This window comes from Thalassophryne amazonica, chromosome 5 (assembly GCF_902500255.1).
Source record: "Thalassophryne amazonica chromosome 5, fThaAma1.1, whole genome shotgun sequence".
Classification (NCBI taxonomy): Eukaryota; Metazoa; Chordata; class Actinopteri; order Batrachoidiformes; family Batrachoididae; genus Thalassophryne; species Thalassophryne amazonica.
Window position 1 is genome coordinate 129,050,424 of NC_047107.1, and position 15,654 is coordinate 129,066,077.

At 42.3% G+C, this 15,654-nt stretch overlaps 1 protein-coding gene and 1 long non-coding RNA gene across 3 annotated transcripts in view; one reads left to right on the forward strand and one right to left on the reverse strand.

The window, feature by feature from the left end:
- LOC117511327 (dematin-like) overlaps positions 1 to 15,209 on the forward strand; it is a 48,306-nt gene extending 33,097 nt beyond the window's left edge. Inside the window, exons 11-17 of one of the 2 annotated variants that reach the window (XM_034171357.1) lie at positions 309 to 414; positions 5,151 to 5,296; positions 5,381 to 5,417; positions 10,030 to 10,037; positions 10,307 to 10,363; positions 11,104 to 11,184; positions 12,469 to 15,209. In XM_034171357.1, the coding sequence (XP_034027248.1) occupies positions 309 to 414; positions 5,151 to 5,296; positions 5,381 to 5,417; positions 10,030 to 10,037; positions 10,307 to 10,363; positions 11,104 to 11,184; positions 12,469 to 12,582 (549 nt within the window). In that variant the 3' untranslated portion in view covers positions 12,583 to 15,209. Of the gene's footprint in view, positions 1 to 308; positions 415 to 5,150; positions 5,297 to 5,380; positions 5,418 to 10,029; positions 10,038 to 10,306; positions 10,364 to 11,103; positions 11,185 to 12,468 lie in introns of those variants that run through there. The other variant, XM_034171358.1, reaches the window with a different exon arrangement.
- Positions 5,794 to 7,600, reverse strand: LOC117511329. Its single transcript, XR_004560931.1, has 2 exons — positions 6,919 to 7,600; positions 5,794 to 6,470 (listed from the first exon to the last, which is right to left on the reverse strand). It is a non-coding gene; the product is annotated as an uncharacterized LOC117511329 (long non-coding RNA).
- Positions 15,210 to 15,654: the final 445 nt, after the last annotated feature.

Below are 15,654 nucleotides of genomic sequence, written 5' to 3' on the forward strand. Positions count from 1 at the left end.
TGCAGTAAATCTCTTTTTCATTTGGGCTACAATGTAAAAGTAATGACAAAATAAAAGGTTTTTCTTTATAAATTGGTTGATTAAATATAATGAAAAAGTAATTATGATTAATTTGTATTTGAAATAAAAAAATTAAGTACAAATAAATAAAAAATATATAATGTTTTAAATTCTTTTGGTGTAAAATTGGACCCACACGTTGACCCATTAATACTTTCTCCACCTTCTGCAGGTGGGAAAAATTCACTCTATCACTCATTGTTTTTATTATTATTTATTTTTGTTTATTTGTTATTTTCTCCTGACAGATTCAGTCAAATCTGGGAAAAATCATCTTGAAGGAGGAGCTGGACAAATCTGCAACTCCTCTGAGGAGGAAAACTCGCTCGCTGCCAGACCGCAGCCACAACACCGGTACGAATGCCCCGCCGTGACCTTTAGTGTCACAGCCTCGGGGGCGTGACCCCCTGTGTGATCACTCCAAATGATTTTGTTTGTTATATGCATGAAGCTAACAGTCACGCTGATTTAGCTTGTTAATGACACAGTCTGATGTGAATGTGAGTATTTTAAAGTTTAGTTTTCTACAGAACATTCAAATGTTTAAAAGTGACAAAACATCCTGAACAATGAGTTTTAAAGTTAACAACCTCCTGCTGGAAGTATCTTCAGACAGGAAGTCGTCCACGGGCCGAGTTTAAGGGGACAAACACTTAAGGCGCCCTGACACGTGCATGCACTGTGTCGTGCAGGAGAGTAAACTCGTCTTTAACGAGTGGAGACTGAATGTGAGAGGCGCCGGTGCATGCAAAGAGAATTTTGAAATGTTCAAAAAAAATCTTTCACGCATAAATGTTGCGCAGTGTGGCGCGATCAGCTCGTCAACACGACGTGCAGCTCGTCAAGTGGAGTAAAGAAGTGAACAGAGCGATTGGTTGCGTCAGCGCGTCACATCAGAGCGCAGCTCGTCTGAACGATTATAACGAGATGTTAAATCTATCATAAACATATCTTTACAGCTGCAGACAAGAAAGAAAGAACATGCAACTGTTTTACCAAGCCATGACAACGTAAACATGACAACTGATGACCTTTTTCGACGGCTCCAAAGGGTTTCTCACGCGAACGGCTGCTGCTGGAGCGCTCCTCTGTGATTCAGGAAGCGATTAGAGCCGTTTTCAGCAGCCAACTTGCAGAGAAAATGATTACTCTGCTACAAAATAATTATTTTATATACGCAGCGTCCAGCACACAGCGCGTGGCAGCCGGTGGAAGAAAGTGCGCCGTCCAGCTGGGAACACAGCGGGTGGGATCATCACGACGAAGTGCGTGCAAGTGCGCACATCGTTTTCTGCAGCAATAGAGAAGAATTCTTCTCTATTGTACCACATCTAAGACAACACTTTGACAACACATTCTTCTCTACAAGAGTCAAGACAGAAGTCTGACTACCAGAGCAAGAATTTTAGCTGAGGAAGCTTCTGCGATTTGAAGCGAAACGTCCTCGCGTCAAGCAACCCAGTCCAGTCGAAGATTCAAGCTTCTCTACTATGGAAACCACCTGGACAACTGAGAGCCTACACAGAAACATTGTGTGAATCAAAGTCGTGCAAGTGTCAGGGGGCCTTTACAGTCCAGCCTCAGTGTACCATGACCTACACACCTATATGGTGGCCATCCAGGGTGGCAGCTTTAACCAGGTAGGGGTCAATGCGGAATTACACAGGGTATCAAAAATTTGACTTTGACCCCTGTAGAAAGTGATATTGACCTCTGTCACCATTTTTGCTGTTTTTATCCCATAACTCCAAAACATTCAGTCATAGATAATCCAGACTCTACCTGTTGGAGTCTTTATGATCAGACAAATAATGTAGTGTAGTTTTCAATATGATTGGAGCATTTTTAAATGTTGACCTCTGTGTAATTCATCATTGACTCCTACCTGGCAAAAGCTGCAACCCTGGATGGCCACCATACCTTTGTGTTGGTCATAGTACACTGAGGCTGGATTCTAAGTGTTGTTTAGGCTCATGGACTAATGAAGGTGTGGATGTAGCACGGGCCGGGGCGGAGGATTAGCAGCAATCTTCCATTCCAGCTTATTAATTAATCAAAAACCCAGACAGAGCTTTAATTCATTTGAAAGCTTGTCTCTTAGTCTTGTCCATCCAAATTGGAAGTCCCAAAAACCAGTTTTATTTGTTATTATCTATCGTCCACCTGGTCGTTACTGTGAGTTTCTCTGTGAATTTTCAGACCTTTTGTCTGACTTAGTGCTTAGCTCAGATAAGATAATTATAGTGGGCGATTTTAACATCCACACAGATGCTGAGAATGACAGCCTCAGCACTGCATTTAATCTATTATTAGACTCTATCGGCTTTGCTCAAAAAGTAAATGAGTCCACCCACCACTTTAATCATATTTTAGATCTTGTTCTGACTTATGGTATGGAAATAGAAGACTTAACAGTATTCCCTGAAAACTCCCTTTTGTCTGATCATTTTTTAATAACATTTACATTTACCCTGATGGACTACCCAGCAGTGGGGAATAAGTTTCATTACACTAGAAGTCTTTCAGAAAGCGCTGTAACTAGGTTTAAGGATATGATTCCTTCTTTATGTTCTCTAATGTCATATACCAACACAGAGCAGAGTAGCTACCTAAACTCTGTAAGGGAGTTAGAGTATCTTGTCAATAGTTTTACATCCTCATTGAAGACAACTTTGGATGCTGTAGCTCCTCTGAAAAAGAGAGCTTTAAATCAGAAGTGTCTGACTCCGTGGTATAACTCACAAACTCGTAGCTTAAAGCAGATAACCCGTAAGTTGGAGAGGAAATGGCGTCTCACTAATTTAGAAGATCTTCACTTAGCCTGGAAAAAGAGTTTGTTGCTCTATAAGAAAGCCCTTCGTGAAGCTAGGACATCTTTCTACTCATCACTAATTGAAGAAAATAAGAACAACCCCAGGTTTCTTTTCAGCACTGTAGCCAGGCTGACAAAGAGTCAGAGCTCTATTGAGCTGAGTATTCCATTAACTTTAACTAGTAATGACTTCATGACTTTCTTTGCTAACAAAATTTTGACTATTAGAGAAAAAATTACTCATAACCATCCCAAAGATGTATCGTTATCTTTGGCTGCTTTCAGTGATGCCGGTATTTGGTTAGACTCTTTCTCTCCGATTGTTCTGTCTGAGTTATTTTCATTAGTTACTTCATCCAAACCATCAACATGCTTATTAGACCCCATTCCTGCCAGGCTGCTCAAGGAAGTCCTACCATTATTTAATGCTTCAATCTTAAATATGATCAATCTATCTTTGTTAGTTGGTTATGTACCACAGGCCTTTAAGGTGGCAGTAATTAAACCATTACTTAAAAAGCCATCACTTGACCCAGCTATCTTAGCTAATTATAGGCCAATCTCCAACCTTCCTTTTCTCTCAAAGATTCTTGAGAGGGTAGTTGTAAAACAGCTAACTGATCACCTGCAGAGGAATGGTCTATTTGAAGAGTTTCAGTCAGGTTTTAGAATTCATCATAGTACAGAAACGGCATTAGTGAAGGTTACAAATGATCTTCTTATGGCTTCGGACAGTGGACTTATCTCTGTGCTTGTTCTGTTGGACCTCAGTGCTGCTTTTGATACTGTTGACCATAAAATTTTATTACAGAGATTAGAGCATGTCATAGGTATTAAAGGCATTGCGCTGCGGTGGTTTGAATCATATTTGTCTAATAGATTACAGTTTGTTCATGTAAATGGGGAATCTTCTTCACAGACTAAAGTTAATTATGGAGTTCCACAAGGTTCTGTGCTAGGACCAATTTTATTCACTTTATACATGCTTCCCTTGGGCAGTATTATTAGACGGTATTGCTTAAATTTTCATTGTTACGCAGATGATACCCAGCTTTATCTATCCATGAAGCCAGAGGATACGCACCAATTAGCTAAACTGCAGGATTGTCTTACAGACATAAAGACATGGATGACCTCTAATTTCCTGCTTTTAAACTCAGATAAAACTGAAGTTATTGTACTTGGCCCCACAAATCTTAGAAGCATGGTGTCTAACCAGATCGTTACTCTGGATGGCATTTCCCTGATCTCTAGTAATACTGTGAGAAATCTTGGAGTTATTTTTGATCAGGATATGTCATTCAAAGCGCATATTAAACAAATATGTAGGACTGCCTTTTTGCATTTACGCAATATCTCTAAAATCAGAAAGGTCTTGTCTCAGAGTGATGCTGAAAAACTAATTCATGCATTTATTTCCTCTAGGCTGGACTATTGTAATTCATTATTATCAGGTTGTCCTAAAAGTTCCCTAAAAAGCCTTCAGTTGGTTCAGAATGCTGCAGCTAGAGTACTGACGGGGACTAGCAGGAGAGAGCATATCTCACCCGTGTTGGCCTCCCTTCATTGGCTTCCTGTTAATGCTAGAATAGAATTTAAAATTCTTCTTCTTACTTATAAGGTTTTGAATAATCAGGTCCCATCTTATCTTAGGGACCTCGTAGTACCATATCACCCCAATAGAGCGCTTCGCTCTCAGACTGCGGGCTTACTTGTAGTTCCTAGGGTTTGTAAGAGTAGAATGGGAGGCAGAGCCTTCAGCTTTCAGGCTCCTCTCCTGTGGAACCAGCTCCCAATTCAGATCAGGGAGACAGATACCCTCTCTACTTTTAAGATTAGGCTTAAAACTTTCCTTTTCGCTAAGGCTTATAGTTAGGGCTGGATCGGGTGACCCTGGACCATCCCTTGGTTATGTTGCTTTAGACGTAGACTGTGTTTCATAATTATTGTATGGCCTTGCCTTGCAATGTGGAGCGCCTTGGGGCAACTGTTTGTTGTGATTTGGCGCTATACAAGAAAAAAGTTGATTGATTGATTGATGTAGGATCAGTCAGTCCCCAGTTCTAACCCCGAACCTGGTCCAGAGTGTCCTATATAGCCTACAAACAAGTTCTGGTTTCAAAAGCTCTCAGGCACGGTTCCACCACAGGAACTCCTCCGGTCCCCCAGATTTCAGGAACGGCCCATTAAGGGGCCTTCAGCTGCATGACATCACATTCAGACATAACGTGCTCCTCCCACATCCACCCAATCACCGTGTTGTTCTGATCCTCCTCAGCGTGGCTGGAAATCCGCAGCCGCCCAAAGTCCCACTCTTCATCCCTACAAGGCGGTCCCGCCGGCTCCACGCAGCTCGTGCAGGCAGCACCCGATGCTTCCCAGACCGCAGGTTTGCCAGCGTCCTCAAAAACGGGTCTGGCCCGGGTACGTGCTGCTGAACGCCCGGTCTGGTCACAGGCAGACTTACATCATCGAACTCTGACAATGACCAAAGTGTTTCTGTTTCAGCTGCAGTCAGCAGAATTCAGCTCCAGAACAGCTGCAGGTACAACAAGGCACAAAACACACTAGATCTCACGGTGGCCCAGACGTGCAAAACAACACATCGATGACAGCACTTAGACAACACAGAAAACACGCTGAATCCCACTGCTGCACGCAACCACAACGGTGGCCCAGACGTGCAAAACACCACATCTAAGACAACACTTAGACAACAAAGAAAGCACACTGAATCCCACTGCTGCACGTGCCATTAGTATGGTGGCCCAGATGTGCAAAACACCACATCGATGACAGCACTTAGACAACACAGAAAACACACTGAATCCCACTGCTGCACGCACCTACTGCGGTGGCCCAGATGTGCAAAACAATACATCCAAGACAACACTTTGACAACACAGAAAACACACTGAATCCCACTGCTGCACATGACATCGGGACAGTGGCCCAGACGTGCAAAGCACCACATCTAAGACAGCATTTAGACAACACAGAAAACACACTGAATCTCACTGCTGCACGCAACATTGGTATTAGTACGGTGGCCCAGACATGCAAAATGCCACATCTAAAACAACACTTTGACAACACAGAAAACACACTGAATCCCACTGCTGCACATGACTTTAGTATAAGTACGGTGGCCCACACGTGCAAAACAACACATCTAAGACAAGACTTTGACAACACAGAAAGCACACTGAATCCCACTGCTGCATGTGACATTAGTATTAGTACGGTGGGCCAAATGTGCAAAACGCCACATCTAAAACAACACTTTGACAACACAGAAAACACACGTAATCCCACTGCTGCGCGACATTTGTACAGTGGCCCAGGTGTGCAAAACACCACATCTAAGACAACACTTTGACAACACAGAAAGCACACTGAATCCCACTGCTGCATGTGACATTAGTATTAGTACGGTGGGCCAAATGTGCAAAACGCCACATCTAAAACAACACTTTGACAACACAGAAAACACACGTAATCCCACTGCTGCGCGACATTTGTACAGTGGCCCAGGTGTGCAAAACACCACATCTAAGACAACACTTTGACAACACAGAAAACACACTGAATCCCACTACTGCATGCAACATTGTACAGTGGCCCAGAGGTGCAATCTAAGACAAAATTTAGACAACACAGAAAACACACTGAATCCCACTGCTGCACATGACATTAGTATAAGTATGATGGCCCAGATGTGCAAAACAACACATCTAAGACAACACTTTGACAACACAGAAAGCACACTGAATCCCACTGCTGCATGTGACATTAGTATTAGTATGGTGGCCCAGACGTGCAAAACGCCACATCTACAACAACACTGACAACACAGAAAACACACGTAATCCCACTGCTTCACGTGACATTTGTACAGTGGCTCAGACCTGCAAAACACCACATCTAAGACTACACTTAGTCAACACAGAAAACAAACATAATCCCACTGCTGCACATGACATTAGTATTAGTACGGTGGCCCAGATGTGCAAAACACCACATCTATGACAACACAGAAAACACACGGAATCCCACTGCTGCACGCGACATTAGTACGGTGGCCCGGATGTGCAAAACACCACATCTAAGACAACACAGAAAACACACTGAATCCCACTGCTCCATGTGACATTAGTACAGTGGCCTGGATGTGCAAAACACCACATCTAAGACAACACAGAAACCACACTGAATCCCACTGCTCCATGTGACATTAGTACAGTGGCCTGGATGTGCAAAACAACACATCTAAGACAACACATAGACAACACAGAAAACACACTGAATCCCACTGCTGCGCACAACATTTGTACGGTGGCCCAGACATGCAAAACACCACATCTAAAGCCCCTTTCACACTGGGCCCACTTTGACTTGCGCCATGTAGCATCATGATGATGCCACGTGGAAGCAACCCAGTGCTGAGATGATGTAGCTCAACGCCACAACAGCGCGAGGGACGCAAAGGACGAAGCGAATTGGATGCCAGAAAATTACACGTTTAAATTTATTTGTGTCCTGTGCTCAATGCAGAAATTAAGTGGTTTCAGCACAACGTCAGAGCAACGCGACGGTACTCAATGTGACTGCAAGCCACACACTCACTATACAACATTACCCGATGCCACTTTATGATTCCTGCTGTGTTCCATTGTTCCCGCGGTATAAATCATGCAGGATTATTTTTATACCGTGTACACAATGCAGTAAAACCACATGCTCAAAAAGAGCACAAAAAAAAAAATGCTGCTGATTGCAGCCTGACAGCTGCTGCAGCTCCTCGTTCTTCTCTCACAAATGTCTTTAAATAAAGTCCATAAAAGTCCTGCTCACAGAATGATTGCCAGAGACAGGACATGTCCACATCCAGTCATCTCCAGTCCACTCACGGATGATTGTTCGCGTGTGCACATATGAATAATTAACCCTCTGGGGCCGATGCCATCCTATACGATGGCTGGGACCAAGCTTTACTAAATTATAAATAAATTTTTAATGATATGAGATAGAAACTTACTTTTTTTGCTGAAAAGTTAACTCTGTGGCCTTTTGATCCACCGTCGGCCATCTTTGTACTCCTCATAGAAGCTGTGTGATGACATGTGCAATGTGAGTGTCCAATTGGAATTGGTTCACTGTCACATGGTTTTCCAAAATCCAATTGTGGGGCAGATTTACCTCACGTGAAAAGCCAAGGATCGTTTTCAGGAGTGATATCTTACTAGTTGCCCCGTTTGAATAGCCCCCTAACTCCTCCAATGCACCCTGCGCCATTACGCACAGCGAAGTGAAAGCAGACGGAGCAGGTGGAGAGCCTCGCATGACAATCTCACGTGCTCAAACAAAGAGTGTGTAACTATCAGGATTGCTCCACTAGTTTGCATTTGAATGTTACTGGATTACTCTGTGGCTCTCTCCCTCTGGCATAAAGCACTGTTTACCATATCAATGGAATGAGGGAGAGGGACCGCTCCTCAGACTGTAGGAGCCAAAGTGTGAAATGAAAGCTGCTTGCAGTCAGACAGAAGAAATTTGTGACGTGACCTTTGTGTAATAGCAGACAGAAATTGCTTTGAGTTGAAGACAAACAAAAATGCACAGATCATTTTGTATATATTGTTCAAAATGTGCATTTGTGTTTATTGTTTTAACTTTTTTGTTGTACAGTCTTTCACACAAGACCTCAAATTACCTTTATAAAGTGTCAAAACAGTTGTTTATTATAGTTTGCTGTGTTTTGAATAAATGTGTGTGTAAAATTATTTTCCACTTTATTTTTTCCTTTGTTATTTATGATTGTAAACCTTTATTGCACTTATAAAACACAACAAAAGCATATATATTATGAAAGAACAGGTTGTCCTGAAAAAAAGAGACACAAAACTTGATTGTGGGATGCAGGGAGAGCTGTTAACAGCAATAATAAAACCAGGAGAGTGAACTGTCCAAAAAATGCCCTCAGACCCCAGAGGGTTAAAAGAAAGAAAAAAAAACCTGTCTGGCTGCTGCAGTTCCTCACTCTTTCCTCAGACTCTCTCATCATTCTGTTGAATAAAGGACAAAAAGGACATAAGTCCTGCTCACAGACTGACTGCCAGAGACAGGACATGTCCACATCAAGTATAACTGCAGACATCTCCACATTTACTCACGGATGGTTTGTTCGTGCACGCGCATCTTGCAGTCAAAGGAGGAAAGATAAAGTAGAACAGAACTCAGAGCGCAGCAGGGCTGTGCACAGTGTGTGCAGTGTAGCACAGTGTGCACAGTGTGGCTGCCACACTGTGCACTCTGATTTCTCTGTGCAGAGAACCTGCAGGCTGTGTTCTCACTTCCTCTCTGCCCCCTGCTGCGTGCACCTGACTCAGACATTCCTGCGTTGTCATGATGCCACAGGAAGCAACTTGAAGACAACAGAAAACACACTGAATCCCAATGCGGCTTGCGACACATCTAAGATAACACTTAGACAACACAGAAAAGACACTGAATCCCACTGCTGGGCATGACATTAGTACAGTGACCCAGACATGCAAAACAACACATCTAAGACAACACAGAAAACACACTGAATCCCACAGCTGCACACAACATTAGTACAGTGGCCCAGATGTGCAAAACACCACATTTAAAACAACACTTAGACAACACAGAAAACACACTGAATCACACTGCTGCGCGTGACATTAGTACAGTGGCCCAGATGTGCAAAACAACACATCTAAGACAACACAGAAAACACACGGAATCCCTGTTTGTGTTCCACTGCTGCACACAACATTAGTATGGTGGCCCAGATGTGCAAAACAGTACATCTAAGACAACAGTTAAACAAAACAGAAAATACACTGAATCCCTGTTTGTGTTCCACTGCTGCAAACAACACTAGACAGTAAAAATCAGCCCAGCTCAGTGCATTAGGACAGCAGCCCCTACATGCAAAACACTCATCTAAGACAACCCTGTTTCAATTTTTTTGTTATTTTGTGTGATGTTTGGTAATTTTTCTCAAATAAATGTAAATTAATGTTTACATTCATGTCACTGTCAATGAATAACTTTCATTCAGTTTATTGCCTTTGACATTTTTGTGTTTTATTAATAATCTCTCTTGCTGTCTCTCTCTCATTCTACAGTTCTACAGGTACAGTATTTTTTTAAATGTAGTTTGTCATTATTTCAAAGATAACACATGGACATGTTCAGAGAAAACCTACGTCACAGTTTTAGTGAAACCTTCTGAAAATTAATTCAGTTATAGCTGATTTAATAATAGATCCCCTGAAATAATGTATATATATTTTTATTTTAAATGAACAATACTTTTAATCTGGATGTGGCACCATGATTAATAAGCATGCATCAGGAAAAAAAAACATAATCATAACAATAATAATAAGTTTTGCTGTTCAGAATGGAGACTCCAGGATGGACAGAGGAAACTCTCTCCCAAGCATGTTGGACCATAAGGTATGTGACGCCTATACTTTAATACAAATTCACATTCAGTGATAGTGATATTTGATTGAATATTCATGAGGCATTTATATTTTGATCACATTTGGATTTTAGGCTCTTTGACTTTTAAAATGTTTGGAAATTAAATTTGGTGATTTTCACTGTTTTTAACTATATACAATAAATGAATTAAAATAAATCAGCTCTTAGTTGTTGTTACAGTGACTGTGATGATGACTGTGTGAGGCCTTTGGCTCCTAAACAGAAGGTTGCTGGTTCAAGCCCCTCATTGAATTAGGAAGCAGGCGTGGCGTAATATCTGTTCCACATCCACAAGTTGGATCCAAACTGGATCCACTGTGGTGGCTCTGAGCAAAAGTGGGAGCAACCAAAAAAGAAGAAAAAAATAATGATATTGCCTGAAGTGACATGAGGCTCAGATGGACCAGGAGCTGGACCCAAATATGCAGACTAGGGTTCAAGTCCAGCTCACACTACCTGTCTGAGTCCTCAGACAGAACACTTCAGCTGCCCAGCCCCAGTCCACCCAGCTGTAACTGGGGACCACTTTGACTCTGAGCCCGTCCAGTGTGGAGAGGTCGACCCTGATCCGCCTCCCGCTACAGAATCCTGGGAACAGGCCCCGCGGTCTATATCAGACTTACTTCCTGTCGTGATGCAGTGGCAGATCAAAGGAGAAACCCGACAGCTGCTTTCAACTGATTGATTGATTGATTGATTGATGTGTGTAGATCTACCCCTATGAGATGCTGGTGGTGACTCACAGAGGGCGGAGCAAACTGCCACCGGGTGTGGACAGAACCAGACTGGAGGTAAAACTATGTCTTTTTAAATTTCATCCAAACCTGAAAGCATTTAAACCTTTATTGTTAATTTATGGGGTTGTTTGTTTGTTTTTAATCGTTATATCGACCACGTCCACACAGACGAGTCCAGCACGATTCTGGAACAGATAAATATAAATCACCAAATACACTAAACAACATGAAGGCAGGAAACGTAAAGTTATTTTTTCACTGTTGCAAGATAATTTTGTTTTCCAATGAATTGATTTTTACAGAGATTTTTTTCATGAAAAAAATCTTTTTTTTTCAGTATAAATGTTTGGGGTTATGCTGTGTGGACGGAGCATTTCAAAACATATTTTACAATTAAGCAACTTTAAGAACATTGAAAGCAAAAAGGCTGTGATGAAAATGGAGCTGAGCCAAAAGGCGAAGCTCTGGATCTACGTCTTCGTTCCTACTCTCACCTGTGGTCATGAGAATCAGAATTTATTACAAAGTAAGTTCACACAAAGAAGGAAATTGATGTGGTGTTATTGGTGCATAAACAATAAGAACAAGAAAAGAAAAACACTGCTGTTAGAAGTAAAGGAGTCAGATAGACAATACTATATTCACTGTTAAATAAATATAAATTTAACGTAGTGGAGTGGGGCTGTGCAGGAGGGTTGGGTCATGACCCAAAGAACTAGATCGCAGGTACAAGCCGGGGTGGCTGGTGTCTCCCTTAGAGATAGGGTGAGATGTTTGGTCATCTGTGGGGAGCTCGGAGTAGAGCAGCTGCTCCTTCTCGTTGAAAGGAGCCAGCTGAGGTGGTTCGGGCATCTGGTAAGGATGCCTCCTGGGTGCCTCCCTAGGGAGGTGTTCCAGGCACGTCCATCTGGGAGGAGACCCCGGGGAAGACCCAGGACTAGGTGGAGAGATTATATCTCCACACTGGCCTGGAAACACCGCAGGATCCCCCAATCACAGGTGGTCAATGTGGCCCAGGAAAGGGAAGTCTGGGGTCTCCTGCTGGAGCTGTTGCCCCCACGACCTGAACCCGGATAAGTGGTTGAAGATGAGGATGAGGCAAAAAGGCTCAAAGGCAGAGCTACATAAAGGGGCAGAGCTGTAAAAATTTGAAATATTTTTACAGCACGTGTCCCGATCAGGTGTTTTGGGCACTGAAGTAGGTTTTCATTCAGCTTTAAATGTTTGGCACATATGTGGTTTAATAAAAATAACTTTGCATTGAACTCATTTTTCTGATTCCTGGGATGAATAATTTGTGTGGGATTGAAGGACTGTCTGGGCTGTCTGTCCCTGCAGAGACACCTGTCCCCACAGGAGTTCCTGAGTGTTTTTGGGATGTCCCTGGAGGACTTTGACCGTCTGTCTCTCTGGAAGAGGAACGACCTGAAGAAGAAGGCCTCCCTCTTCTAATGGGACTACATCACCCACAATCCCGTGCACTCCCAAAATTACCACAGGAGACGGTTGTGATGCCACAGACTAAATCAGATGTCACTACCAGCACCGTTAACCATCACCTCTGAGGCCTGGCGAGCCGCCTGCTCGCCGCCGCCTCAGCAAGCGCCAGCGCTCACTAGATATTTGTCGATGTCACACGCTTCAGGTTTCACGTGTCTGACATGCAATTATGAGTTTTCCATCAGCTGTACACAGGAACCATCACAGCCACGAGGCCGTATGGTCAGCGTTCCTTCTTGGAGGTCAGTTAAAGGTCACAATGACAAAACAAGCTGAGCGGCGTCCTGCGCGCTCCTGAAAATCATAGAATCAGCAAAAGAGTAACTGACGTTTGGACATCGTGGAAACGCATCACGAGCTGTCACTCTATAGATGTCAAATCACAACCCGCGGTGTCATGGTAACCACGGCAATCCTCCCACACCATATGTGACACACCCAGGAAAACGTCTTCAACATCAAAAGTTTGGGAATGTGACTGAATGTTAACTCCGACCGTAACCTTACACTTGATGCTAACCATAGCAGGAAGTGCATTTTCATTTACGTCCTCTTTCTGAGTGCATCACGCTAACAAACATGAACGGACACCTGGTGCGGTTTCAGTTGTCAGAATCTCGGCTTTCACATAACTTTGTTTTTGTTTGCCGTTTATGATAAATACAACACGTCCTGTTTCCCGAACGTCCATGTTACGTTTGAACAGAATCGTAGTGTGATTTCAGCATTTCTACTTTGTGACTAAATTTCAGTTTATTTCTATTTATTTCACCACAATTCAGCCACAGAGTTGAAATATTCACTTGATAAATTTGCAGAAATTTTTCTGAGTTTAACCAGTGAACTTTGATGTCAAATCACATGCAGTCTGTAAATAAATTTTATAAAATTATACCACATCAAAGTATAAAATGATAAAAAAAAATTATAGTGAAAACAATATTGTTTGCTGTTGTATAAATAGATTCCCTTTAAGTCATTTTTAACTTATTATTCAGGCAGCGACTAAGCTAACAGGCAGTCAGTACTTTGGCAAGCGATTAGGTAGGTTGGCTCGTTAGCATGTAGCTGGCCTGAAGCGTGTTTGTAAGCACATCATGTGCTCTGCTAACAGTTTTTAATGTCGCCCTGATTAATACTAAATAACTGAACGGTGTATTTGCAGTTTAAGACACTCGCGTGTGATGCTTAGCTACAAAGTGTCCTACAAGAAATCCCCTTATTAATCAGTTTCCAGCACCGCTGCTAGCGTCAGCGTTGGTGCGACCGCCCTGTAGGCTGTCGGCGACCTTCAGGACGAGGTTCTTTAGAAAGTTCATATGAAGGTGAAGCTGAAAGTTCTTCTTTAAACACATGAAGCTAATTGGTTGTGGTGGTTTGGACACCTGCAGGGGCGTGGCCAGGTTTTAAGGACTGGTGCTGTGATTGGGTGACTGTGAATGTGAACACTGAAAGATTCTGTAGGGGGGTGGGCGCTAACAGCTGGTGGGTGGAGCCACAGTGAAAGTTGCTCAGACTGAATCCTTTAGAACTTTGAACATATTAAAGAACTTGATGTTGTCCCGCTACTTCAGTCGTCTTACTGCATGGTTAAAAGTAAAATCACAAATTTAGACATTTAATTGTAGATAAATGTCATGAATTTAGAGACCAAAGCAACATTTTTGACAGTTTTTACAGAGACACTGGACAGAGTTTGTGTTTCTGTGTTTGATTGATATGGCTGAGTGTGGCGTGGCACAGGAGGTAAGACACAGTGTGGCGTGGCACAGAAGGAGGTAAGACACACGATGCAGACTTGCAGGCAAAGGAGTAAAGGTAAAAAGGCTTTATCAAGATAACAGGCAAAGGTACGGTACACAGTGTGGCAGTTAGCGGGGCGGTGGTACAGTTCGACGAGAGGCAGAATTGTAGGTCAGCAAACAAGCAGGGATCAGGATCATGGAGTGGCGGAGGTCAGAGAAAACAAGCAAGGTCAAAAACACGAGGCAAACAGGACAGCAACAAGGACGCGAGTATGTGAAACAAGTTCAACAAACTGGTAGGGGACATAGAGACAGTGAGGGCTTAAATACCAGGAGAGTAATCAGGGCGTGATGAGAAGCAGGTGTGAGGAAAGTTCTAGAAGGGGCGTGGCCAGACAAGACAGGGAAGACAGGTGGGTGTGACAGACAAAACAACTGAGTGCAAGTGACCCCACCCACAACCAACAGAGACAAAAAGAACTGAATACCACAGAAAATAAAAGGCAAAAAACTAAGACAGAACTCACCATGTGGCTAAAGAATAAAAGAAAACAACTAATGACTACAGTGAAAGACAGAGTGCAAATACAAAGAAAATAAAAAGCAACAACTAAACTAGAACTCACAGGTGGCAAACATAGAACATCATATGATCAAAACCAAACAGATGAGTGATACACTAATGATAACAAAGTGGCAAACAGGCTAATGACTAACTAGAAAAAAAATGATCACACAAAACCAGAGATAACAGAAAATGCAATAAATAACAAACGGAAACACTAGAAGATAAATAATAACCAAAACCTGTGACTAAAGCATAATACAATAAATGTGATAAACAGAACAAAACTAAGACTAAAGGAACTTCAGGGACCGAGAGTGAAAGAACACAATGAACAATAAAGCAAAATGAGCGTAACAACAAAAATGAAGCAGTTTCATTGCAGTCATTCAGACCCAATCAGAAACATATGACATCAGAGCTGCTCACTATGAGATCAAAGTAAACACTCAAGTCTTGACCTAACGCGATATAACTCCACATGACTCGGTGTAACTTGACATAAGTTGATATAACTCGACATAACGCCACATAACTTAAAATAACTCGACATAATTGACATAACTTGAAATAACATTACTCGATATAACTCGACATAACTCGATATGACAACATAACTCGTCATAACATAAATAAATGGTAAATGGACTGCATTTATACGTATAGCGCTTTTCCATCTGTATCAGACGCTCAAAGCGCTTTACAATAATGCCT